Genomic DNA, 26,990 nt, shown 5'->3' with positions numbered 1-26,990 from the left:
CGTTTTTTAACTCCCTCTCTTTGTTGGAGATCTTCTATGCAGCGTGGGTAGTGCTGCTGAAACATCTAGCCACGTAACCACCACGGACTTTTCAAGCCTGCCTTCAGCCCCATGGAGTATCTCTCCCTACTGCAGATGGTTTGGAACAAGCATAGTGCCACTTCCCTGAGTGCCATTTGACACATGTGGGAGAGTGGGCAGCATCTGTTGCTGAGTTAAACTCTTTCACAGGGGAATAAAGAGATCTACCTTAATTTCTAGCTCTCCGCCTTCTCCAAGACCCAAATGTGTGACGCACTCAAGCAGCGCTGCAGGGGAGGACGTTGACATGATGTGGGCATCATGCCTTCAGCTTTTAGAAACTTTCCCACGGCCTCCATTGCATGACTCAGCCGTTCTGCTCTCAGCCATGCCCAGAGGGAGGAGAATGCTTCAGGTCTGTTTTGCGGGAAGGGACTGAATGTCAGACCTCTCAGAATCTGATATGGTTCAGAGTTTGAAGCCAGGGCTCCCTGTTGGTACCGTAAATACAAATGGGACTTGGGTGGTGGTGTCATGAGAGGAATCACCGCCCTAGGAAGTTAATTAGTCACTGCACCTGCTGCTGACCATCCTTTCCCACCAATTACCTGCCCTGAGCCTTGTTGTTCAGTTACACCAGAAGCCCGTGGGCTTGTCTGCACTGGAGTGTTCGCTCGAGGTGTAGCTTACCCCAGCTCCCGTCCACACACGCGTCTCTAGCCTGAGCTAAGTGGGGCTTTAAGCTCAAGCCGACGGGCCCATCGAGGGGTCTGGGTTGCAGCTGAAGTGCTGCTGATGCTCAAGCTAGTAATGCAGTGGGGAACGCAGCTTGTGCTAGCGGAGAGCACCGTTCTGTGATGCGTTTGCATGGCAGCAGGTTAAGGTGGTTGGAGAGAAATGGCTGATCGGTCCTGACAGCTGTTTAAAAACAAGCTTCAGGAAGCAAGTCTAGCTTGGGAGAGGGGTGGGGCCTTTGGTTTGTTACCCTTCCGTGTTCTCTGGGAGGGTGTCGAGGATCCCGTGTGTTTTGTGAGCTCCCTTGGCAGCTCTAAACCGTGTTGTGGTAGAACGTCCTCTGAAGGGGTAGGTTAGGCTCTTGTGTGAGAGCAAGGCTCCTGGAGCGCTGGTCTCTGTGCAGGGGGGGGCGGGGCGCGGCGCTTGTGACTCTCAGTACTCTGTCCGGTCCAGGAGCTCCCTGAAGAATCAAACTCCAGGGCACCTGACAGCTGCTGCAGCACCTCTTGTTACAGGATAGGGTCCAGCAGAGGGTTAAGGAAGACTCTTAAAGGTGCATCTACACTGCACCCTTCTTTCAGCAGTGGTTGGTGTCCAGGCCCATGGAGCCACCCTGGCATGGGTATAAGGAGCAGTGTAGATGGTGAAGGGCGTGGGTATGCACCTGAGTACCTGTGCTACACGCCTCACTACTCACCCGAGCCAGCCTCCCTTGCTGCACTGCTGTTTTTAGCAGTATTGGGTCCTGCTGCTGGAGTCTTTCCCCGACACAGGAAAAGATGTGGCACCGGGGAGAGGCTCTGGCACCGGGGGGCAGCGGGGAGAGGCTCTGGCACTGGGGGGGACAGTGAGGAAAGTCTCTGGCAGTGGGGAGGCACCGGGGAGAGGCTCGGGCAGCAGGGAGAGGCTCCATCAGTGGGGGTGGGTAGCGGGGAGAGGCTCTGGCACCGGGGGGGGAGCAGCGGGGAGGGGCTCCGGCAGCGGGGAGAGGCTCTGGCACTGGGGGGGGAGCAGCGGGGAGAGGCTCCGGCAGCGGGGAGAGACTGGCAGAGCCTTTCATTCACATGTGTAACTACAAACTGCAGTGTGGACGTGATGCACTTTTCACTGTGGCATGTAGCTAAACATACACTATGTGCCACCACCAGTGGCGTGTAGTGTAGATGGAGCCTAATGATCACTTCCCGTGGGCACTAGTGATCGGACTTCTCCCAGTGCTAAATGCCAGCGGATGGCAAGGAATTTCGACAAGGCTCTTCTGTTACTGGCTGGTTGGGATTGGTGGATGCAGACTTCTTTCAGCTACGCGCTCCTGTTCCTTTTCCTCAAGTTCTTGTGCTTGTGTCCTGGCTTTGGGGGAGCAGGTCTCCCTGTCTTTGTCGCACACCTGGTCACGTGCGCCATCCTGCTCCCTACAGCACATCCACTGGCCGTGGGTCCTTCCCTGCAGCCACCTGCCTTCTCTGGTGTTTTAGAGTCTTCCCTTTTCACCAGAGGATGGTACTGTATAAAATAGATCACGTTGTTCCCTTTTACTCCTCTCACTTCTGCTGCTCTTGTGATCTTCAGAGCCTGGTTCTGAGACTCGTGACTGGGTGCGGGCCTGGTTCAGGACCTTGCTCCGAAGACTCAGTAGGTTTGGATCAGGCCCTAGGAGAGCAACTGAGGCCACCTCTTGTTCTGCTAAGCCTCCGAGCCCCTTAGCCACCACGTTAGCCGCTGCCGTGGAAATATCCGAGATAGGTGGCAGCCTTCTTAATGCCCAGCCTGCCCTTGTTAAGTAGCCTCTGGCTGCTGCCAGTCCTGCCCCCGGTAACGCGGAGCTGGTTCTAGCTGGCAGAGGGAGAGGCTCCAGCTGGTGGGGAAATTCCCGAGGATACGCCCCGGGGATGCATTTCCCCAGTGCCTTCAGCCAGCTGAGAACTGCAGGTGTCTGGGCTAGCCACTCTCGGAAGCGTGGCAGCGTGAGTGAAATGTTTTGTTCGCTCAGTGTAACAACTGATCACCTGCGTATCCTCGAGTTTGTACCTGCCGTCACGCAGTCGTGACCCATCATCAGCCAGTCAGATTCCTGCTTTCATAAAGCCTCTCTAGCGTCTTAGACTGAGAGAGAGACAGGTGGGTGAAACCGCTGGCCCAAAGCTCTGGTCCCTCTCCTAGCTGGGTTGTATCTCTGAGTGGGGCCACTTCGTGCTCACTCGTGATTGGGTAGGAATCGCTGAGTCGCATTGGAAGAAGTGGCCAACTAGTGTAACGTGCTGTTTGAAAGTGTGTTATCCAAGTTTTAAAGTTCCTCTCGGTGCATCTGTAATTCTGCTCATACTAACTAGACTGAGAGGGAATTGCAGCAGGAAATACACAGTTCAAAAAAACGAGAGACAACAATGGTTGTGCAAAGAAAACATCCAGTTGACCCAGAATAAATTAGTGGTTTTAAAATCTGGAAAAAAGCAGCTGGGATATTAATCCCTGAAGTCCTTTTAGTGAGTGACGTCCGCTCGTCGTCTAATCCCTGTGAAACATGGAAAGCACAGCCCCACGGCGGCTCCCTGCGCTTCGTCAGAAGAGGAAATTAACCAGACCAAGTGAATACAATAAATACATAGATTGGCAACAATAAGGAGCTGTGTATGCACTGTATCTAATTGCTTTTTTATATTAAGACTTCCTCTGACTTCTTGGGAGAAGCAGGTTTGTTGCCTGCATATGCAAAACCATGCTAAAAATACCCCAGTGGGGCTTTGAACCTGCGTGTTCAAAGATCATTGTGTGCATCGCCTTCTATTGCTTTAGACAGTTTCTAATGGGGCCGCTGCTCAGCGAGGCTGAATTTATGCAGCCGAGATTCATGGTGAAATTGAACACTCCTCAGAATCACGGAGTAAATCCAATCTCATTTCCCTGTGTGCGAAGATGTGGGCCGTGTGGCTCCCCCCACCCCTCTACTGCTCAGCAATTTTCAGATTGCTCTGTTCTTATCCTGCCAGGTCAGAAACACCTTCCTTCGCAGAGTGCCTGGCGCTTTGCTGAGCCTTCTTCAAAATCCAGTCCGAGATAACAGCTTTGCGAATGTTGGCTGTCCCGCCGGCGCTTGGGAACACTAAATCCGCCCGGGGATCTTCAGGCTATAGAGCAAGGAGGCCCTCGGCGCTTTGCAGAAAGCCCAGTGGAGGCAGCCTCTACCACATGGGCCCTGCAGATTCTTATCCAGGATCTGAGGGAAACTGGGATGAAAAAGGATGCTCGTTCAGCATCTCCCTGCCCCCGAGAGAGAGAGAGAGAGAGAGAGAGAGAAATCTTCCTTTACTGCACAGAGGGGTCTTGTCCTGCTGCCCAAGGAGACTTGGAGGTGGGTCTGCTTGGAGCCAGTCAGCACAGCACACAGGTGTTCTGGAGCCTGGGTCCCAACCCTAGATGTCCCCACTTTGCAGCTCAGTGCACTGCCGCTAGCCCATCTGTAGGGTCCTTTGAATTCAAAGCCCAAGGTTTTTCTTCTCTGCGTCCTTTAGGAGAGAATGGATGTAGCATCAGCAAGGAGTCCCCTTTTCCCAGAATGCCAGGCACGGAGCCAACGGCATAATCTCCTCTGGCCCATCTGGCCCCGGCCTCCCTGTCCATCCAGAATCGGAAGCCAGGCAGAGAGACGTGTCCCTTTCTCAAGGAGATGCCTCGTCTCTGACAGCAGGGATACGCTACCTTGGTCAACCTGAACGGGTTTGTTTGTAGGGTGTCCACCACTGCACCTGAGGGGGGAGAAGCTGCTGGAAGACCTGGAACTAGAAGCTGACGTGCTGATTCCCAGGCCTGTGCCCAACCCTGGCACCAGCCTTCCTCTCTTTGTAAGTGCAAGCGTCCTAATTCAGCACGGCGCCAATCCTGCAGGCGACATTCCTGCCCCGAGCACCCGGTCTGGTGGCTGGAAACCCACCCAGTCAGCTGTTAGCGGCAGCTAGAAAACTGCCCACATCCCTACCCGCACGGTGCACTACCACTGAGCAAATGGGTCCTTCCTGTCCTGCCTGGGCCCCTGGATTTGAACACCGCTCTCTCTGGTGAGCGGGAGGAGCAGACCAAGACAGCTGGCGCTTTCCTTAGCTCCCTGGAAGGTGTGCAGAGAGCACCAGGACTCGGTCTGCCCCTTGCTTGGCAGTGTGGTGAGACTGGTACTGCTGAGCTAGGATGCAGCTGCCAGATAAAAGCCTCCCCTGGAACAGGACGCCTGGAACGGCCGGTCACGTTCAGCACTTGGTTGCATTGAAGCACAGTGGGGACATCAGAAAGGCCAGGCCAGTCCATAGCTGTCTGCGCTGTGTTCTCAAGGCTTGGCAGAACTGCACGTGCGGTTACACACCTTGCCCAGAGAAACACTCATAAATGGTCCCAGCTGGAGAGAAGAGTTCAAAGCTTCAAAACGTGCTGTAACTCGGAGAGCTTTACACACCTGCCATCACTGTGGCGTCTGGCCGCCTTCCACAGGAACTAAGTCACTGGGGGCCTCCACGGGGTGTCTGGCACCTCCCCTTTTGGAGGGAGAGCTCTGCTGCTGCGGGGCGGGGGGTGGAGATCGGCTTTGCATGTGTGGTCTTCGGATTTCATTCGTTTACTCTTGTAAGTTGATTTGTTTCAGGGGCCGTTGGTGCGTGTGGCTGTTTGTCTTTGGAGAGTGTGTTGCACAAATGGGGGTGTCTGTTGTGAGCGGCTCCATGATTCTGTCAGAGATGGAAAAGACCAGAAAGTGCACGAGCGATGTACAGATTTTTGTGACTGTACGCCGGCGAAACTTGCATTGGCCAAAGCCTCTGGCTTTTCAGCCCTGGTCCTGCAGAGACTTGACACGTTTAATTCCACTCACGTGAGTTGCTGCGTTGAAGCCAGTGGGGAGAACTACTCCTGAAGAAAGCCAAGCCTGTGCTCAAGTGTTTGCAGGACCCGGGCTTAGACTATATGTTCTTTGGAGCAGAGGCAGTGTCCTCCGCTGGGTTCGAAATGCATGGAGTGTACTGTAGGCACCGCTGCAGGCCTGTGTGATTTTCAGTGAGCCGAGCTGGATTTCAGTCCGTGAGTCCCTGACCGTACTGGGTGTCCTGCTGCCCCGGTGACGGCTCAGCAGGCAGCCAGCAGGGATTTTAGCGTCATCAGTATCTATTGTTCATACCCGTGAAAAGGAGCCCCTCTGAATCCTGCATGTGGCTTGTCTGTGTAACCATGTATCTCCAGCACTGTTACCCCCGTCCCCTCTGCTTGTTACAACCACGGATGAATCTTGTCTTGGCGCATAAGCTCTTGGGGTTAGCACCTAGCGTGACGGGGCCCGGATGTTGGTTGTCACCTCGGACTGTTATAGATATAAATAATAAATGACAGTGTTACACAGACTGTGTGGCTACTGTCCCTGGCCACTTGTCTATACGCTGATGACCAGCTGGACCGGGAGGGGGGAGGGAAGAGATCTTCCAACCTACCTTTGGATGTAGACCTATACAATTGACCAAGTGTGGCATGGAGTTTTCACCTTCCCCTTTTGTCAGCCACAGCTGGATTTAAGCTATGGAACTAGGTGGACCATTGGTCCCTTGCCGTATGGCAGTCTTACCTTCCCCTCCAAGGATCAGCGCCACTTAACAAGTCACTATCAGTGTCTCCAAGTCTGGGGCTGGCTCCAGGAAGGTGTCGTAGTTCTCACTTGCCCTCTTCATTCTTGGACAAGGAGAATCCACTCGTGACCCCTTACCCTGCCCCACCTCTTATTCCACAGCTGGAATTATATCACTTGTGCTTCGGAGACTGGAGAGCAATGGGAACAGCACTTGCTCCCTTTTCATCCAAGAATAGGAAAAATCCTTGTCATTCCATCTCGGCTAACCCCACAGCAGGAGCCCCGACATGTCCGTCAGGCCATGCGTTCTGCACCAGGGGAGCACACTGGGCCTGATGTCATCAGGATGCTTGTGAAAGCTGTGACCATCCCAGGTTCGTTAGTCCGTGGTCGCTTTCTCCGCCATTAAACTCCGCATAGAGCCCAGCGGCAGAGGACTCCAGACCCAGAATAGGGCGCCATTCTTGCTGGCCACAATCAACCTTCACAAAGAGCTTGGATTGCAGCAGTCACTCTCAACATGAGCTTATAACTTATTCATCCTCTGAGAGCGCGGCCGGGGGAGGGAACTTAACCTGCTCCCCTCTGGTTGTGACAGGAAATTGTCCGCTTTGTAGGGCTTGTTCCTTTCAAGCTCACAGATCTCTGTATAACCGTTGAATAAACACCCAAACGCCTGTAAATCATCTAAGGGCAACAGAGCAGCTCAGCGTTGGAGGGGAGAAGGGACCTGAAATTTCCCTCCTTGATGTTGCTGGTAACTTTCTTTTATCTAACTTCAAATAATTTGGCCTTGTGTGGAGACGAGCCAGGCCCCGATTTCAAGGCAGCTCTGATCTGAATTTGCAAAACCTGTTCCCCGTGAAGGGTGAGGATCATGGGGATTTGGGGAGGGGGCTTCTTCCCTTGAATGAATGTGTATGTGCAATGCCCTGGAACCCGGAGGGCATTGCAACGAGTGCAGCGTCCGAGATGGAGCCCCAAGCACGTGTGCCTGGTAGAACGCCCAGAGCCGAGCCAAATGGGAAAGGACCAAAGTGATGGGGGAAGACGTTGTAATTCAGAGGCTTGGGAATTAAAACGGAGAGCTCAGGAAAGCAGCATGTCCTGGAGAGCTGGGACTCTGAGAGAACGTTCATTAATGAATGCCAGCAAAGGGTGTCACTCACCTGTATTTCTCCCTTGGGCACCCACTTGATGCTCCTGGCTCCTTAGCTTGGGCGGAGACCTGCTCCTCTCCCCCTGCTGCCTGGGGGTTTTCCAGGCCGCTCAGTTCCCTGGCTACACTGGGCGCTCCCCAGCAAGCCTCATGGCCTAACCAGGCCAGCCTTGGCACTTTGCGTACTCTTCGAAGGTTATGAACAAGGTAATTGCCCGTACTTGTAAGCTACCACGCAGCCCTATCTCAGCAGACACATGTATTCTTAAGGTGAAAGCATTACAGAGAAAACCGTTAAAAGAACCTACACGCAGCTAATAAGCTCACCAGAGATCGCCCCCTACTCCAGCCAGGACTCTGGCAGGAGTCAGTCCTTCAGCGCCCCCCACGGGGTTTGTCTGTGGTCACAAGTTCATAGCTGCTTTTTCTCAGAACGAGAAGCCATGCACGTAGGTTAGCCTTCCTTTCGTACACGCAGGTCTCTGCTGTTCAGAGACCGGGCCTAGGTAAGCAGCCGGACAGTAGTTCTCTCCTTGGGGCGTAGCTTCGAAGGGGTCGGTCTGGAAATGAGAATTGCATTGACCTCCCCCCAGGGATTTCTAGGAACCCCACTTGACTTTGTCTCCAAAGTTCCTCCTACTCTGACACGTCGTTTAAAACAGTCCTTTGCCTCTCCTGTCTCCCAGGGTTCCCACTGGCCACGCTCCCCCCCGAGAAGCTGGCACCCCCCAGTAATACATAAACTCTGCATTTATAATACAGTGGGCTGCAAAGCTAGCTCATCTGAATTCAGTGAGGTTTCCCAAGGAGCCGGTGGGAAGTTGCCGGCTCTGACCCAATGGTCCGTCGGGCAAATCCCTTGATAGTAGCGGGAAACGCTGGCCCAACGTCAGCAGACTGCTCAGGGAATGAACAGGTGCAGACCTAGCCACCGGGTCCCTGTCCCCTTCTCCTGACACTGCTCCAGCCACAGCCCAGCTGCTCTCCTTTGAGTGCTGCTGCTTGGCCTTTGGGATGGGATGCGTTTTAATAGCTGAGATGTCCTCTCTGTGGGAGTTCAGTGGGAAGATAGGTCTCTTCCGTGGCTGCCTGCCTGTGCTCCGAGTGCTAGTCTACTGTCACACCAACGTTCCCGCCCTCGGCCCATTGAGAGCGCAAGGACAAGGGAGCAGTGACGCACCAAGGGGCGGGGGGTGGGGAATGACATCAGCAAACTTGCAGTTAGCTGCTGGCATGTTGTCGAGGTAGGAAAATGGCCCATCAATATAAAGCCCTTTGATCCCCTTCTCCCATTTTGGAAGGAGCCCAAGATCAGACGGCTTCCGTGAAGCAGCCGCAGTACGTTTTGCATGTGGGCCGGCATGGGTGATGCCGGGTTGGCATTTGGCCACCTTAGTGCCGCTCGTCTCTAAGCTCCGCCCCCACGGGTGGGGAACGAGGCTGAGCCGCGCAGAGCTGGTGACGTTCAGGGACGAGGCCTGGGCTTGGCCCAGTCCCACTTGGCCTGGACATGCAGAAGCTGTTAAAAATGTGCTGAGTGGGTGTTTGTTTTTATTTAACTCCTCATTATTTCGCTCTGTGCTTTGTCTTTGGCCCTTCCGGGAATTAATTCCAGTGGAGTCTCCAGCCTGCATCAGCAGTTTTGAAGTTGCTGTACAAAGCCGCGTGATGTGATTTTGTTAAGTTCTTTTCCATATTAATTAGAACATGACCTGGTGCTTTATCATGGCCAGGCGGTCTAATCATCGGCATTAAAGGGGCAGCAGCCTTTCTGTTATCAAGAGAAATGGTCCCATCCATCTCAGTTCCGCCGGAAACGCCCCTTCGAGCTAGTTGGTGTGTGTCTGGGTGTGGAAAAGGGGGGTTTTTTGTGCCAAATATGGGCTCCGTTGGGCAAGTCATTTTGGAGAGAGGCGTGTAAAAAATCCAGCTGCTTTTCCCCCGGTTGGAAAATTCCTCGCACCTTTTGGTCCCGCAGCCGGCCGTCCCATCAGCTCTGCCGGCTGTGTGTTAGCCACTGCAGGGGGATTCCTTGTGCCCATGGGCAAGGCTGGGCACATTCCAGCCTATATAAAAGGCCAGAATCAGCAAAATGGGGGACAGTAACTGCTCAGGCTCTCCCATCCCCCTCCTGTGCCATGCTGGTGCAATCACGCCACCATAAACTCGCCACCACCACCACCCCCCCCGGCAGTATGCCTGGCGCCCTGCGGCCTGGCCTTTCCTACTCACGTGGGCCCAGTGTGCACAATCTAGAGAGGGCATCCCCCTGGGCAGTGAGGCTGGGGCAGAGGGGGCTGTATTTCAAGCTGGGGAGTTTTAGCCTTGTGCGTGTGGCAGGTCCCCTGCGCAGTGAGTTTTCCAGTCTGTTAGGCCTGGAAATGCTCTGGTGCGGTGCAGGCATGGCTGGCTGACTCGGTTCATGGTGCTCGACTGTAACTGATTAGAAAGGCAGCCTTGAAAGACCTGCTTTTCCTCTTCCTTCTTCCCCTCCACACCTGCATGTGTCTGTGCTGTGTGGCTCGAAACCCATGGAAGCCCGCCGCTCTGTGACCTCAGGCCCCGTGGCCGTGTGAGGAGGGGATGCATTCCTAGGTCACTATCCCTGAGCGTCCGACGGCAGCTATGGCAAGGACGCAGAGCCTGGTGAGAAGGGGGCAGTCGGGGCATGCTGGGAGAATATCTATTGGCAAATGAACGTAAGGCAAAATATGGGTGGTTCTGTGTGAAGAACGAAACAATGTCTCGAAAAGAAGCCAGTTGCTTCCCTCCTTTGAATGGCTGCGAATGCATGGATGTCAGCCGTTTCACACAGCAGCCGTGCGCGCAGGAGGCAGGTTCCCGCAAAGAGCCCGATGATTTTAGGCTCCGAAAGACTAGGAAGCCAACAGATGTTTAAAATAGTCTTGCTCCACTGTGCGCAGGGGTGTGGGATTGGAGGAGTTCTGTGGGGAGCCAGTTCCCACCTGGGCCGCTAGTTGTTACACAGCCGGTGGGGGCTCTAGCAATGGGGGCTGGTGGGTACCAGCTGTCTGTGGATCAAGGCTCTAGCATCTTTCCCCTGCAGGGAAGGTTTTGTTAGCTAGAATCACGCAGAAAGCTGCAAAAAGCGATTGCCAGTCAGAGCAGCATTTTAAGATTTTTTTTTCATAGAAGATTAGTGTTGGAAGAGACCTCTGGAGGTATCTAGTCCAACCCCCTGCTCAGAGCAGGACCAACCCCAACTAAATCACCCCAGCCAGGGCTTTGTCAAGCCGGGCCTTAAAAACCTCTAAGGGTGGAGATTCCACCACCTCCCTAGGTAACCCATTCCAGTGCTTCACCACCCTCCTAGTGAAATAGTGTTTCCTAATATCCAACCTGGACCTCCCCCACTGCAACTTGAGACCATTACTCCTTGTTCTGTCATCTGCCACCACTGAGAACACCCGAGCTCCATCCTCTTTGGAACCCCCCTTCAGGTAGTTGAAGGCTGCTATCAAATCCCCCCTCATTCTTCTCTTCTGCAGGCTAAACAATCCCAGTTCCCTCAGCCTCACCTCATACGTCATGTGCTCCAGCCCCCTAATCATTTTCATTGCCCTCTGCTGGACTCTTTCCAATTTGTCCACATCCCTTCTATAGTGGGGGCCCAAAACTTGACACAATACTCCAGGTGTGGCCTCACCAGTGCCGAATAGAGGGGAATAATCACTTCCTTCCATCTGCTGGCAATGCTCCTACTAATGCAGCCCAATATGCCGTAGGCCTTCTTGGCAACAAGGGCACACTGTTGACTCATATCCAGCTTCTTGTCCACTGTAATCCCCAGGTCCTTTTCTGCAGAACTGCTGCTTAGCCAGTCGGCTAAGAGGTTAGGATTTGGGATGCTACCAGAGTAGAGAGAGCCAACATTTTGTTCGTCTCATGTGCACACACATGCACACACGAGTACAGAATGGGCTGAAACGTGAATGCTGCTCTGGGATCTCCGTAAAGCAACGTCTGAGCGAGAGGTGGGGCAGAGAGCTAACTCTGACGGCAAGTTGTCCCCTCCATCAGGCTGGCGCAGCTCCAGCGAGTTCAGGGGCCTGGCGCTGGTGTATGTGAGAGGCGAGTGCAGCCCAGAGCGTTAATACTCACAAGTGAGAAGGATTCAGCAGCCCTAGTTTTCCATGTACAGGACCAGGTCTGTATTTCTCCTGCGGGCTGCCTCCAGCATGCTGAGCCTTTCATCCCTTTAATGGTGATGAACAAAGCTGAAAGCCTGGATTTGTCCTGCCTTTTCCTCGGCCTTCTCCTGCCTAAAGAGCAAGGAAGGCTAAAAAAGATTAAAGTTCTTGTCTATATTTTTACCTCGGCAATCTGAGCCATATCTGCTCTGTTCCTTGCTGAGGGTCTGTCTCGTTGGAGTCCGAAGATCTCGAGTGGGAGCTTTCTCAGCTCTTACTCGACACTGCAGATGTGTAATTCAACAGCTGCTGAACCCAGCTACAGAGCCCATCCCCTCTCCGTTGTTCAGGTTTCACTTGCAAGGTCTGTGTAATGTTCTCCTCCTACTACTTCTCCAGCCTTCCATCCCGGCTTCCAGGAAGACCAGGTCAGACAGGTCCTGAATGGCTAATGTACAAAACCAAAAAGAGAATATAAGAAAAAGAGCCCTTCCGGAGCCAACCGAAAGAGGCAGGAAAGGCCCCAACTCAAGTTTTCCCCTTTTGCTGGGCGCCCTTGAGGCGAAGAGGGTGGTTCTGCGGTGGTTTCCTTGAGCAGCACTCCGTGAGGGCTGCAGGCAGGATGCGCCAGTGACGTACATCGGACACAAGCTTGTGCTGTGCAGGGGGTGATGAGTTGGGGCTAGATCTGTCCACGCTGTGGATTCCGATGGATAATGGGAAGTTCTGGTATGAAAATTTGCTGTGTCGTGAGTGCCTACATAGCCGTGGACCCTCCCCTCTGAGGAGTCTTGTAGGTATGCACCAGACAGATACACTAGAAGGGGCTTGGGATTTAACGACCCTATCCAGGTGCAAACATCTGGGACGCTGGATGAGCAGCATCCTTAGAAAACCACTTTAGCCGATTCCTCTGAAGGGTGGGAGCTGGTAGGAGCAGTGGAAACTTAGCAGGAGTCGAACAAAAGCGGCCACATGACCGGGAGGGGTTTAAAGAAACACAGGAATGGGGGCCAGACAAGAAAAGGGAAGCGTGGGGTCGGGAGACAGCAGGGTCACAGAAGCTGGTTGAGGGGCCTCATGGCAGTGCGCTCCTGCCCGCTTTGCTGAGCCCACGTGGCTCCAAGGACTCTGGACAACCCCAGGGACTTGGAGCCCAGCCCAGAGAACTCCCTGGAGTGATGCAAGAAGGGAGGCAGGGACGTGTGCCAGATGTGCGTTGTGCTCTGTGCTGTACGTGATGGAGTATGAAAGAGCAGAAAGGTGTTAGACTGTGCGCCGTGTGTGTGTGATGACTGCCTCGCAGCCCTGCCTGCCCCTGAGCGCACTAAGCAGTAAACCAAACGCTTCACATCTGTTGCGGGAAGGGCGTGTTTGAGTCGCTGGGGTATCTCGGGGTCAGTGCTGGTCCTGGAAGCCTACGGCAGGTGGGCTGAAGAGCCCCACTTCCGAGAAGACGGAACAGATGGAGAGTCAGTGCCCAGGGAATGGGCCAGAGGCACCAAGAGAGAAACCAGTGATGCAGCGTGACACGCCCTCGGGGACCCAGAGCAAAGAGGGTTTTATTCCCCTCCCAGCCGTGCGAGTAGGTAGCAGGAAGCGGGTGAGGCAGGGGAGGTGCATCTTAACGGCGCCTAAAGACACTGTAGAAAGGATTCCCTGCTGCCTTTCAAACCTTCCTCTTTGATACCTTTAATACCTGTCCTTCCTTTAACCCTTCCCCAGGGCCCTGTCTCTCAGCCGCCTCTTAGTGCATTACTGGCAAGCAGGAATCTTGCTAACAATTCCCTTCCCTTACAGGTTATGAAGGGAAGCCATCTGTAAGTGGGTTTCTCTCTGAGACAGCCCACGAAAGGTTTTCTTCCATCGGCAGCGAGCGAGGGAAATTAGCAGGAGATGGAGAGGTTTATTTTTAACTGCACCCCTCTTTCGAAGTTTGAGCTGCTAATTAAAAGGAGAGCGCCGGGGAAAGCTGGCAAACTCAAATATTTAAATAAGAGATGATCTGATTCTGAAGCTCACTGCAGTGCAAAGATGTGATCATGCATTTGTAATACAGCAGGGACTGATGGGCTTATCTGCAGCGCCTTCTGATCCCTCCCGTACTCTCATTTGAGCAGCTAGCTGCGTTCTTTGCCTGTTTGTCATATGCGATGTAAGCGGATTGCCCAAGTCGCGGCTGTGCAGCACTTATCTGGCCAGCTGCAGAGGTTAGGGTTACTGTCTCTTGGCTGTTCAAGGAGGCCACTGGGTTGAACGTGATGAAGAGAACTCAACTCAAAGCTAGCCAGCCATTGTGTGTGCACAATGCACGTGCGAAACACTCCTGTCCCCGCTGCGTCTGCATGCACGTGCTCACCCCCAGCCTGGGCACAAGCGCACAAAGCAAAATCAAAGAGGAGCCCAAGGAAACCAGTGGAAACTTAGTGCACATGTGAAATGCCCAGCCCTCGAGTGTGCGTCTCCAGCAGTCCCACTCTGCCTGTTGGGTGGAGTTTGGCTTCTGTCCGTTGTCAGTCTTGGGTGGCTTGAGCTCCTCAGATTGGCTAGAGGACAGCTCGTGGATTCAGGGACGCTCTCTTTTGTTGCTTGGAGAAAGGAGTGTTGTGCTGCTACCGGTGTCTACTACACTCCCAAGGTCAAGTATTCCTCCTCCGAGGCCTGCTCCACTCACCGGAACTCTTGGCTCAGAAATGCTCGTTGTTGTGTCCACAGCCTCCGCACATGTGCACGAAAGGGTCTGATTCACTGGTTGAGAGTTGTTCTGACTGGGGGATTCTGTCCCTCTGCCAGGAAACCCGACACAGGGTTAAGAGACGAGGCCATTTGAATTGGCCGAACGGTGAGCGGACACTGACAAACTGTTCTGAAGTGGCCTTGCAGAACACCATCGTTTATCCTTCCCCTTTCCTCCGGCCGTCTGTGACTCAGTCTTAGGCCCCAGGCATGGCCGCTAACCCGTGAGCTGCATCCTAGCCAGCTTTCCGGCTAGGCGCTCACTGACGTCTACGGCTCGTTGAATGAGTAAGGACTTGAGGGTTTGGTCCAGTGCCACTAGGAAGTGTACGTGCCGAATGCCCCTATCGGAGTATCTTAGCGCCACGTATAAAGTCTAGGGGGAAACAAGCAGGGGATAAAAGCACTAAAGAACCCTAAGTAAGCAAAAACTGAAGGGCATAGTGGCCATTCAGACGGCCGGGGGAAAGGCTGCTAGCTGGGTAAAGGGGCTGTCTTGTGTATAGTCCGACAGACAAAGGATTGAGCGAAGTGCATCTCTCCTCCCCGGCCGCTGGACATGTAGGTGCAAATCTGCCGTTATCCGCAGACCACGTTAGATCAGATCAGATGCGGATACATGTTTTGTATCCGTGCAGGGCTCTACTTGTAGGTTTGATCCCTTCTCCCAACCTTTCCTGGCCCTTCTCTTCTTAGGCCGGCAGCTCTACGGGGCAAGATGTCTGTATCGCTCCCAGCACAACAGGCTCCCGATCCTGGCACACAGTGTCAGTAATGAAGCTCTGACCCCGCTCAGCAGCGAGATCAGATAAGCCAGCAGCCTGCGAAGGCCTTGGACGTTTTTCAGAGAGAATTGTTTTGTGAACGTTTTGCCCAGTAGCACAAAGGCCGTGTCCCTTGCTAGGCGATTATCGGTGCGGTGGGAACGATCGCTATTTAACTACTTCCTGAGGGGGATTCCTAGCGTCCGCGCTGCGCTTTGCAGAGAGAGCAGTGAGTGAGGAAGTGAGGGGGCTACTCCCTGGCTAGAGAAATGAATCGTGCAGATGTCGAGAGGGCTGTCATGAGCCTGTGGGAGGTTTAGTTGTGTGTCAGAAGGAGAGACGGGAGAGTTGAAATGTAAACTGCTGTAAGCTCCTTGGGGCAGGTAGCATCGTCTTGTTCTGTGTCTGTACAGCTCCTAGCGCGACGGGGGGCCTGGGCCGTGACTGGGGCTCCTGGGTGTTATGGGAATGCAAATAGCTAATGATGGGGTGGCCAAGCGGCGGCAAAGGGGGTGTGATAAAAGGTAGCTCTCGAGTGTAAAGGCCAGCACGTTAACCCCCACAATGGCCTTGCTCTTATCCCAGCGCCTACCAGACGTGTGTCTCCAGCACAAAAGAGTCGCACAATGTGACACGCAGCACACCTGGAGTGGAAGGCAGATTGAGCCTGGTGCAGGGAGAATCTGTGGGACGAGGATAGCGGGGGCTGAGCGTCGGGATGGAGGTGCCTTGGCAGTGCAGGATGTGGGGAGCCCTGAACTGGAATGGCTGGGGGCAGAGCTGAGAGAGGCAAGTTTGCACAGTGCCTGTAGTTTTGTCCAGATTTATCCAAGGTGCCCAACCCCTTAAGTTCATGAGCTCGTGGTCATTAGGAAAAGTAGCTACGGTAGCTGGCCTGAAGGCTGCAGTATGCAGGGCTGTGTGCGACCCACTAGCGGGAATTCCACTGTCTTGTGTTTTTTCACAAGTGGGGAAGTCCCCTAACTCTTGGGTCTGCTCCTGAGCCGTAGGGTCAGGGATTTCCCCGTGTCTGCCCCCTTATGTGTGTGGCTAAAGCAGGAGCCAGAACTGCATTTCTCCCAGCCACTTTGGCTCCAGGCCTGGGTCCCTGGGCACTGACTCCCCATTCTCGTTCTGATGCCATCTGCAGGTCTTGGAGGTTGTCCGCTCTAACTACGACACGCTAACCCTGAAGCTGCAGGACGGGCTGGATCAGTACGAGCGCTACTCGGAACAGCACAAGGAGGCTGCCTTCTTCAAAGAACTGGTGAGCTGCCTTCCTGGGTACAACCCCCTAGCACCTCACTCCCCCAGCCTCCGGCCCCGGCTCAGCGGACAGTCACAGCCGAGCCAGGCCATTCCTCTTCTCTGTGCATGCAAACTGGAGGAGGGTTTGGTTTTAGGCCCTGGGAGGTGGGGCAGCAGCGGGTTAGAATCAGGAGCTTGCAGGTCTCCACAGACCCAAAAGCCCTGGAACACCTAGTGCTGAGTATGGTTTGGCTAAAGCCCCTCGGAACCCCTCCGTGCCGCAGGCCGGTCGGTCTGTGTCTCCCTCTCGCCTCGGAGAGCCGGGCAGTGTGCAATGGGGAGTTTGCATTAAAGGGAAGCCTGCCAGGGGCAGCAGACAAAGCAATTTAACATACTTTTCCTGGTGTGATAGGGCCACAGAAACACGAGTGAGCAGGATGCACAGCTCTGGCCAGACACCCTCGTCCTCGTCCGCCCTCTCTTGCAAAGCGGGGACTTGAGCCCAGCAGGAAAGGGGAGAAATGCCCTCCTGGTTTTCCCAGGCAGACGAGCGCTGGGATGGGGGAAGTGTACAGTCACACAAGCAGCACCCAGACGGGATTAGATTTGGAGTAATCCGGTTGGTTGGCCAGGGTCGCCAGGCAGCCCGCTGGTTGGGCTGGGTCTCGAGTGGTTCCGCTCCCCTGATTGGATCCCGCAGGAGCCTGCGCCGTAGCTGGCTTGGTTTGATTGTCCCTGTGCGGTGTCTGGGATCCCGCTTTGACTCCCGAGATGGGAAGTTCTCTGACTCCCGTGGGAGCTTGCGCCACTGCTGATCTGCTGGTTCTGTCCTGGCTGATGGATGAGTAACTGCTCCCTGCCCACTTTATCACAAGCCGGGGGGGCGGGGGGGGGCTACTAACCTTTGCTCTCCTCTCAACGCCTGCCTGTGTGTGTGTGTGTGTGTGTGTGTGTGTGTGTGATGGGTGAACACACAGTGCAAAGAGATCCACGTAACGGCCTCCTGCGTTCTACACTCGGCTCTCAGCAGGTGCTGGGACAGCAGCTCGCACCCCACCCGCTGCCCCTCCCCATTCTCCAGCCTTTCTCCGCCTGATTGCGTCCAGCTTGGACCATTTACACGGCCTGATGGAACCTCAGGCGGCGTTCGCAATTGGCCAAGATTTTCTCTTGAACCATCTGCCCTCCAGAATATTTGCAGCCCTTCCCAGTTTTGTCTCCTCTAGGAATCTGATTAGCGTGATCCAGTCCCTCCTCCAGCTCCCTTATGAAAATTCCCAGAACAGGTACCTCTGGGGGCTTCCTTCTGCCAGACAGAAGAGCACTGATAATTACCCACCTGTGTATCTGCTTAATCCCCATTTCTCTTCTTCCCTGAGACTAGCACGTGGTGCCACCTTAAACCTTCCTGACTAGCAGCCCTAGAACATCTGCTGTATTTCCACTAAGCTTGTTCTCCCACCACTGAGGGAAACCGAGTTGATTAGGTTGATTTGTCTTTGACAAACCCATTTAGCCGCCTTGTCATCACTACGGATTATTTTTCCTCTCGGTGTATAGAATCTGATGGCTTTACTAATTGTTCTAACAATGTACCACGAGCTCAAGTTAAACGTACCCGTGTGCCGTTCCTGGCTCTCCCGTTCTGCCCCAGAAAAACCGGCGCTCTCCCAAGCCCCTGGATCTTCACTAGGCCCTTAGGGACAGCGCCTGTGCTGGGAAATACATGGCCCGTAACTCCACTGGTGCAAGCTGCCGCCGAGCTGAGCCTTGGGGGTTTTACCACCACGCCAAGATGAGACAGACACGTCCTGCCCGTGCTGCACTCTCTGGGGGAGCTGGCCTGGAGGCAGCACCACTCAGCTCTCGTGGTTCCTGTACTCCTGCTGAGCTGAGTCTGTCTATTCGTGACGTGACCTGTCCCTCGCCCTGTGCCCCTGCCTTAAGCATCCTGCTGCAAGAACCTTTTTCTGCAGGGAGTGACGCACAAGAGCCACTTCTCTCTTCAGCCTTCTGGCCGTGTCCCCTTTGCTCCTCCCTGCGAAGCAGTGAGCACAACTCCGCGTAGTCCTTCTGTGCTTAAAAACCCATGTTCCCCCTCCAGCTCGGCCTTTCCCTCTCCGCTACCCTCTCTCACTAATGGCAGGGAAAAGCGCCTGGCTTCTACCATCCCCTTTGCACCAAGTCCTCAGAGGCCCGAGGTGCTGCAGTCACATCGTGGCGAAAGGTGACAAACACAGCGGTGGGGTGGGGGGTGCAAATTGGGCTTTCAGTGGATAAAAGACCCCTGGAACGTTTGGTTTTGTTTTTTCCTCTGAAATCTCAGGGCCCCCAGCCCCCTCCGGTTTTGTTAGGGGTCTCAGTGGGTGTGTTGAGGCTTTAACAAAGGCTTCCTTTCCCAAAAATGTTAATTGGTGGTTGTCGTTAAAGAGCTGTTGACACAAACCAGAGTTTTAGACAGTTTGACTCCGGGCTTGTCGCTGGAGGAAAATTGCATGAATAATTAAAGCGGCATACGCCCCAGTGTGCAAACTCTTATTCTGGGGTAAAAGCTGCATGTCAGTTGGGAACAGGTTTAAATGTAACCCCCAAAAAGGCGCTCTTAACCCAAAACAGGAGTGCCACACGGGGTAGACGCAATATTGGTTTGAATTTAAATTAAACCAGTGCAACTTTCCCATGTAGATAAGGCCTGAAAATCCCTCCCCCTCAGTCACTCCGTGTTCACCCTCTGGGCTCCGATGACCCCATCCTTGCGTTAGTTCTCCTGGGACCTGAGCTCTCCGTGTGAACGCAGTCCAGTAACAGGAGGCCCCTCTCTCCTCCACCAAGGAACAAGACGGCCTGAGCTCAGTTTCCTCCCGCTTTCCAGCCCGCCTAATGAGGCTTCATCTGAGCTCGTTACCAGCGCAAATTTCGTCCCATTTCTAAAACCCCCCCAAGCCTCCTGGCAGGCTCTGGATTGGTCGGGTGGGTCCGAGCGTCAGGGGCTGCTGAGCCACACCCCACGGACAGGCCGCCCCCAAGGTCACTCAGAGACTCAGTCCCCTGGTGCCACGCTGTCCCCAGCCCAGAAGCCTGGAGGACTCCCTGAGCTGAGCCCTGGTCCCCAGCACCAGAGAGTGGGGGTCAGTCAGGTACTCTGAGGTGGCCTGGTAACACCTGGGCAGCTGGCGTCTCTGTCCAGCTGTTTGGCTTGTCGGGAGCTCCGTGGGCCAGACCCTGGGAGCTGCAGAAGGTGGCTCGGGGGCTCTTCGTTGCCGGGTCTCGTCAGTGGGTCCAGGAGAGCTAAACAACGTGATCTAGCCGTGGTTTCCCCTAAGCCCCTGCTGTCACGCAGCCCGTGTCCCTCCCCTCCTGCCCCATGGCTCATGAGGCCTGCTGCTGCAGAGGAATGGGGTGGAGGACATGCCCCCTCCCACTGGCTGTTGCTAGCCCCAGGGCCACCAGGGGTTCCACAGTGCGAAGGACTTTTAACCAGCTGCAGCCGTATGGTGCCAGGCTCGCAGTCTCTGGGAGCCCTGAGCCGGGCGTTCTCGTCAGCGTTGCTTTGCAGTGTCCCTGTGATCTGAGACAGTGGTTCGGTTTGCATGGAGCAGGCACGGCGGGGCCTGTGGGGGCAGGGCATGCGTACGTCCATGGTGGCCGTAGATCCGGGTGGCAGGATTCTTCTGCTGACCTGGCGCTGCCTACCTGGGGAGTGAGGTGAGCGTCACTACGCCACTCAGGGGTGTGGTGAAACTGACTTCAGGGTCTAGTGTAGACCAGGTCTGAGTGTATCTGGGGAGAAGATTCTGCTTCAGACGCAGCTGGTGATCAGGTTCTGCCCCAAGCCTGAGGCCCGCGCTCCCCTGTCATTCTCTCCTCCCGGCTGGGCTGCCACTACAGACGCTCCCCCTGCTTCTGTAAAGAGCGAATCTGCTGGTGCTCCTGGCTCAGCTCTCTCCCACTCAGACCCTGCTGCAGCCACTTCCACAGGTTAGTTGTCCGGGGTGTGGAAAATCGGAGCCCCGTGGGGTCGCTGCTGCCCCGTTCACCGGGAGGCCGGGGGCATCTGGCTGAAATGGCTGTTTTCTCTCCACCAGGTTCGGTCCATTAGCATCAACGTGCGGCGGAACCTTGCCTTCAACACGCTGAGCCAGGAGGTCCTGCTGAAAGAGTTCTCCACCATCTCTTGAGCCAGAGCCGCTCAGCTGCCGCGGGGGGCTGGCAGGACAACGGCCCGTCTCGGTGCAAACACCCCAGAGCTGCGGCCGCCTGCCCCTCGCCTGCGGAAGGGACTGCACTTCCTGGGGGCAGCTTCCCGTGCGGGCATTCCTGCAGGACTCTGTGCTCACGGAGAGACACTCCCATCCAGACACGCGGGGGGCAGGTTTAGCTGAAGCAGGGACACTGATGCGCCGGAAGAGCAATGGCGTCATGGTGCCAGGGAGGACGTTAGATGCCATGGGTGTAGGTAGCTGCTTGGGCTGCAGTTCCGGCTGAGGACTAGCTGAGATTCCCTTGGGGGTGGGGGTGGGGGGGGCACATTAACAAGGCAGAGAGCAGAGCTGGGTTTTTTTCCTCCCCTGAGCAGGGTCACTCCAGACGTGCTGGGAGAGATCACTCAACTTTCTCTGCAGGAAAAATAAATTTCCCGCCACCCCCGCAAGAAGGGGCAGGCTGGCTAAGCATGGGCTACGTGCATGGGGCCGGCAGTGAACAGCCATCGTGTGCTGGGAGCTGCATGGGCGTTTAGCATAGATCCCCTAGAGCCCCTGTCAGCCGTTCTCCCCCGCCCTAACTCACTGCCCAGCAGACTTGGGGTTCAGAAGCCTCATCACACCCAGGCATGGGGGGGTCTCGCTTCCAGGGCACTTGGCTGAGTCGCTCTGGTCTGATCCTGCCTCCTCCAGCCTGCCCGTGACGTGCGGCACCAGAAGGTTGTGCGTGGGCTGCAGGCTGGTCCTACCGTCGCCAGCGTCTCCCCGGGCCTGGTCTCAGGAATTTCTCAGCTGGAAAACGTCCCCACGACACTCACTGCTCCGCGAGTTTGGTTGTAGTCGCTTTCACTCTGCTCTGGCCTGTCAAAGCATTAGATGTTCCCAGGGCTTTGGGGAGCAGATCCAGCTCCCCTTCTCTCTCCCCCTCCCCCTTTATTACCCCCCAGAGGCTCTGCACTGCCACAACTCCCGTCCCCAGAGGGCTGGGCTAGCCGAGCCTGCGATCCCCACTCTCCGCATCCCCCAGTGGCCCAACGGGCCCAGCTGCTCAGTGCCCAGATCTTCAGCGGGGTGGCTGGAGCGGCCAGGGGCTCCTGGGCTGTCAGATACGTGCACCAGCATAACGGGACGCGTGGGAGGGTGTTAGTTCATAGGCCGGTCCCACCTCCAGCCTCTGCAAAGCGCTTAGGGAGACCGGGGCAGAGACCTCTCCTCGGGGCAGTGTGAAATGCAGCCTTTCGGCTTTACCTGCTCAAGCACCCAGCCTGTTCAGAACGGCCCCTCTGCACCGATTCCCAAGCTGGCCAATGGCTGTGCCAGCCTGCCCTCGAAATCAAACCGGGCCATGCGCCCCGTCCGCTCCACGGCGTGAGAGCACATTGCAGACGTACTCAGCAGATCCCGATTGAAGGGCCAGCGCCGTCATCTGCATCCACCTTTTCTAGAAAACGAGAAAGTGCCTCGGTGCGGGGAGGCTGTGACTCACCCGGCCTCGCTCTGAGCCACGGCTTCCACACAAGCGTTTTTCAACAGTTGAAATAACATTCATGAGCCGGCTCCCCACATGGGCAAGGGAACTGTCCCGGCTGAAACGGACCCTTAGCCCCCTGCTGGCGCACCAGGGGCTGCAGAACCAGCTGCCGGCCGGTGGCTCGCGCTGCTCTGAGCAGACGACAGTTCGCCTTGACTCAGCGCTCCCTGGCTTGGCGCAGCTGAAGCCGGGCGTTTTGTATTGTTGTCCTTCCTTTGCGTGTGACGGCGTCAGCGGGACGGCCGGCAAGCAGCAGCCAGAGCTTGGCTTGCCCCAAGCGCAGCCCGGTCAGCCTGGTGTGCCCTGATTCTTCAGCGGCGTGTAAGCGAAAGGAGCTGGAAGGGCCAGCGGCAGGTGCACTGCCATCTCCTCTGAGCCCCGGGGAGACCCCTGCCCGCTTCAGCTCTGCTGGGCTCACTTGGCTGAAGGTGACTTGAGCTGCTTCCTTTGGCCTTGGTACCAGCAACCCCCCCCCCACACACACACACAGGGGACTGAGGAGGACTGGAGCACTGGGTCCCTCTTGCTGATTCAGTTTAGGCTGCACCTAGAAAGGGGGCTGGGCTGGGAGCAGGGCTGACACCTCCAGAGACCAAGGCAACGGACGCGGTGTCTCAGCTTGTCCATCGACCGCCACGCGATCCCCTCTCCGGCCACGCCCCTTCTCTGGCTGACGGGACGGCGGCAGGGCCTGCTCTGGGATCAGGGCCGAGGACAGCCGCTTAGCCAGCCTGCAGGTGCCACATGTCCTGTGGAGCGTCGCTGAGCCCAGCACTGTCAGTGGGGGTCTCGGCATAGCCCAGAGAGCTAAATAAACGGGAACGTTCGCTTCCACGGGTAGTGGCTGTGTGTGCGCTTTGGGGAGCGGGGGTTTGACTGGGGCCTGTTCTGGAGCGCTGGCCTGCCCTCAAACCAGCCAGGAATAGTGGTGGGGCAGAGCGAAGGGGTTTTGCTGGCCCTGCTTCTGGCCTCCCTGTGTGTGCAGCACCCTGCTCCTAGCATGCACAAGAGACTGATCCTGCAGCCTCTCGTTCCCCGAGGGTCTGTCGTCACACAGTGCCAGCTCCCGAGCCCCTTCCCAGCCACACACACAACTCTCCCCCTAGGCGAGCCCAGCTGCTGTATTCCCTGGGGCTGGTAACCCGCCTGCTTTGCAGTGCAGACACAGGCTAAATCACTTGCATGCTGCTAGTCCTCCAAGGCCTTCCCACCATCCCCCCTCCCCCGCAGCTCACTGCAGCACCAAGACCCTGGGCTGTGCCCCCAGGAGTGCCAGCGACATGCCCGGGAGCGCAGCAGTGGTGAGGACGCAGTCACTCGGGCAGGGCTGGCCATGGGCTGCTCGCACCCCGGGAGGCTAACCCGGGGCTTAGACCTAATCACTGGATGACATCCCCAAGTGTGGTGTCCTGGAGCCAGGATCACAGCTGTGCCCAGCCCTAGGCATTACCGGGACTCCCGGCTCTCACAACTGGCCCATTCCCTGCACTCCGCAGCGGGAGGTGCCCCCGCTTTGGTCCCTGGTGCCCTCCCATTGGGTTCTTCCTGCCCTAACCCGCGCTGGGGGCTCCAGCCGCCCGGGCCCTGGACACACACACGATGGAGGTGGGCTGGTACCGCCTGAGTGCCATTGACGAAGCTGGGCCCCCACTGCTGTGAGTGATTGATGCAGAGAAATCCTGCCCCGGTGCATAATGGAACGGTCTCCGCGGCTTGGGCCCAGCCTGTCTGCTCATCTCCCGCCTGCCTGAAGGGAGGAGCCATTTAACGCTAATGTTCAGCATTAAAGCCCGGCTCGAGGCTCAGGATTTCCACAGGGCTGGGCTGAGTGGTTGAGTAAATTTGGTTCTGGCTAATTTATAACCCAATCCTTCCTGGGAAGAGCCGTTCCCCAGCCGCTCAGAGTGTGGGGAGAAATCAGATCCGGCAGGCGATGCAGGGAGACAAATATTTAAAAAAAAGAATGACCTGTCCTCTAGGTGAAAAATTGAGTTTGAGCTAAAATGTGGCTGGAGATATTAAAAATTGATTTTTAAGCACGACGGGGTTTTTTTTGTATCAATTTTCCTTCCCTCGTTCTCACAGGTTCCGTTTTTCATACACAAATGAGAGCTTTCGCTCCTCGCAAAGGCGGCAGGTCGGTGTGTCTGGTTCTAGCCTCGCCCTCCCGCTCTGGTGCCCCAGGTGTTAGCGGCGAGTCACTGTCCCTCTAGGTGGGCGTATTGCTGCAGGCAGCGCCCCCACATCAAACCACGTTCCCTTGAAGGCAGCCCGGGGTGAGAAGTGGCTGCGGGCCAGTGAGGGACGTATGGGAACAAGTCGTGCTTGGGACTGGCCGCTCTGGGCGGGCGAAGGTCAGACAGGAATTAAGATACACAATTGGAAGTGGTGATAATTAGCTGGGTTTAACCCAGCCCGGGGGCGTGGTGGATTTTCCATCACTTGGAGGCTTTATGTGACGTTTGGGTCTCTCTAACACGGGCTGTAGCCCCACCCCAAGTGCAGGCTGGAGGCAGGGATCGAGGGCTGGGTACCCCGGGGGTCAGACTGACCGGTCGCTGCTGGCTTGGAGCTCTAGAGGCTGGAGGCAGGGATCGAGGGCTGGGTGCCCCGGGGGTCAGACTGACCGGTCGCTGCTGGCTTGGAGCTCTAGGGGCTGGAGGCAGGGATCGAGGGCTGGGTTCCCCGGGGGTCAGACTGACCGGTCGCTGCTGGCTTGGAGCTCTAGGGGCTGGAGGCAGGGATCGAGGGCTGGGTGCCCTGGGGGTCAGACTGACCAGTCGCTGCTGGCTTGGAGCTCTAGGGGCTGGAGGCAGGGATCGAGGGCTGGGTTCCCCGGGGGTCAGACTGACCGGTCGCTGCTGGCTTGGAGCTCTAGGGGCTGGAGGCAGGGATCGAGGGCTGGGTTCCCCGGGGGTCAGACTGACCGGTCGCTGCTGGCTTGGAGCTCTAGGGGCTGGAGGCAGGGATCGAGGGCTGGGTTCCCCCGGGGTCAGACTGACCGGTCGCTGCTGGCTTGGAGCTCTAGGGGCTGGAGGCAGGGATCGAGGGCTGGGTTCCCCGGGGGTCAGACTGACGGGTCCCTGCTGGCTTGGAGCTCTAGGGGCTGGAGGCAGGGATCGAGGGCTGGGTTCCCCGGGGGTCAGACTGACGGGTCTCTGCTGGCTTGGAGCTCTAGGGGCTGGAGGCAGGGATCGAGGGCTGGGTTCCCCGGGGGTCAGACTGACAGGTCCCTGCTGGCTTGGAGCTCTAGGGAGCTCTGCTCAGTGGGGCTGCGGCTGAGGTGGTCTGTGTGCCGTGGTCCCCACAGTTTTGTTAGCAGCCCCCACCCCCCAAGGCAGAGAGCGCAGCTTCTCCAGGATGCAGAGCTGGAGATGGGCCGAGAGCCCCTGCGTGTCCCTGGCCAGAGCTCCGCAATGGGGCCGGATTCTGCTGCTGCAACTTGCCAGGCTGCCCTCCCCATTCCCTGCCTCTGCCATGGTCCCTGCCTGTGCGAGAGAGGGACAGCTGAGATAGCGGGCCGGGCTCCTGTCCTTGGCAGCCTGCAGGGATAGAAGAGCCTTCTCTGCGACATCCAGGCCAGCTCAGGCTCCCTGCCAGGCTGCCTTTTGTCCCCGATCTCCACTCCGGTGACTCCATCAGATCCCAGCACGCTCCTCCTCCGCTTCATAGCTCACCTCTTCTGCCCCCGCCGCCTGCTCAGCGCTGGGCTCCGGTCTGTAGGGCAGGCGAAGGCACAACTCGGCGTAGCCCCATGTGGGGAGACAGCTCCCAGCCAAGTCGCACGGGGCCATGGGGCTGCATCGGGCCCCTCTCCCGACACCTGGTGGGCACAGACCTGGGTTCTGGACGGTGGGGCCCAGCGGGTAGCATTTCTGGTAGTTCGCCCTAAGGGGCTGGGTTCAAATCCAGGGCAGCCCTACAGGGAGCGGCTCGTTGGAGTCGTTAAATTGAGCTGGCAGCCGGGAGCACTTGGGGTGACGCCCGGCTCCATCAGGTCTATGGGCAGGGGATGTGTGAGCACCATTGCTAATGGCATGAACGGGGCGTGGGCTCTGTGCTCCCTTCGCTCTGCCTTGCCAAGCTCCTGGGCATGGGAAAGGTGCGTGCAGAGCCCTGGCCTTTCCGTGTGACGTGGGGCAGAATCCGAGGCCCGGAGCGGACGTTGTTGGGGTGGAGCTGGTTTGCTCACCATCCCTTCCACGGAGACCTGGCTTGGTGCTGCCCGGGGCTGGTTCACAGCAGGGAGGTGCCGTGGGTAAGTCTGGCGAGATCAGGGTTCCCACCATCCTGAACGGGTGCCGTGTGGTGCCAGCCGTCACGTGTCCCCCGCTGGCCCTGGCACCACGGCAGACTCTGAGCTCAGCTCGTCGGCTCTTCGGGCTGCACTGGGCGAGTCCCCTCTTCTGGGGCAGCAGCCCGTGGCCGTGAGCCCCGCTGCTGGCTAGGAGGGACGGAGAGGGGGCTCTGCCCCGGGGTTCTCGGGGGATAAAGCCCTGTTCTCACAGTACGTGTCCCCCCAATTGTTCCTGAGGGTTAATGGGATGCCTGGGTGTCCTCTCCAGGGCAGAGATTGGGTCCCCGGCTGCCTGGGGGAAGCACCTTGCACGTCATGGGGCCTAGTAACATGCCAAGAGCCTGCTGGGGTGAACAGTGTCTGTCCACCCGCTGCGCTGCTGGGTTGCTGCCTGGGGGCCCCGAGGTGGCCGGCTTGGCTCTTCCTTTTGGAGTCTGTCAGGCCAGCGCAGGGGGGCTCCGGCTACCGGGGAGTCCGGCGGCTGCGTCGCTTTCAGAGCAGGGTGCGATCAGCAGGCACCTCGCTCGGTGGGACGCGGGAACGTTCCCTC

At 56.7% G+C, this 26,990-nt stretch overlaps 1 protein-coding gene across 1 annotated transcript in view; it reads left to right on the top strand.

Annotated features, from left to right (window-relative positions):
- Positions 1 to 24,185, top strand: part of ARMH3 (armadillo like helical domain containing 3) — a 160,489-nt gene extending 136,304 nt beyond the window's left edge. Inside the window, 3 exon segments of the mRNA XM_008179796.4 lie at positions 16,313 to 16,429; positions 20,496 to 22,571; positions 22,607 to 24,185. Of these exon segments, the coding sequence (XP_008178018.2) occupies positions 16,313 to 16,429; positions 20,496 to 20,588 (210 nt within the window). The 3' untranslated portion in view covers positions 20,589 to 22,571; positions 22,607 to 24,185.
- The last annotated feature ends 2,805 nt before the right edge of the window (positions 24,186 to 26,990 follow it).

The sequence above is a fragment of the Chrysemys picta genome, chromosome 7 (assembly GCF_011386835.1).
Source record: "Chrysemys picta bellii isolate R12L10 chromosome 7, ASM1138683v2, whole genome shotgun sequence".
Classification (NCBI taxonomy): Eukaryota; Metazoa; Chordata; order Testudines; family Emydidae; genus Chrysemys; species Chrysemys picta.
The sequence above is the reverse complement of the archived record's forward strand: the minus strand, read 5'-3'. Positions and strand labels throughout refer to the sequence as shown.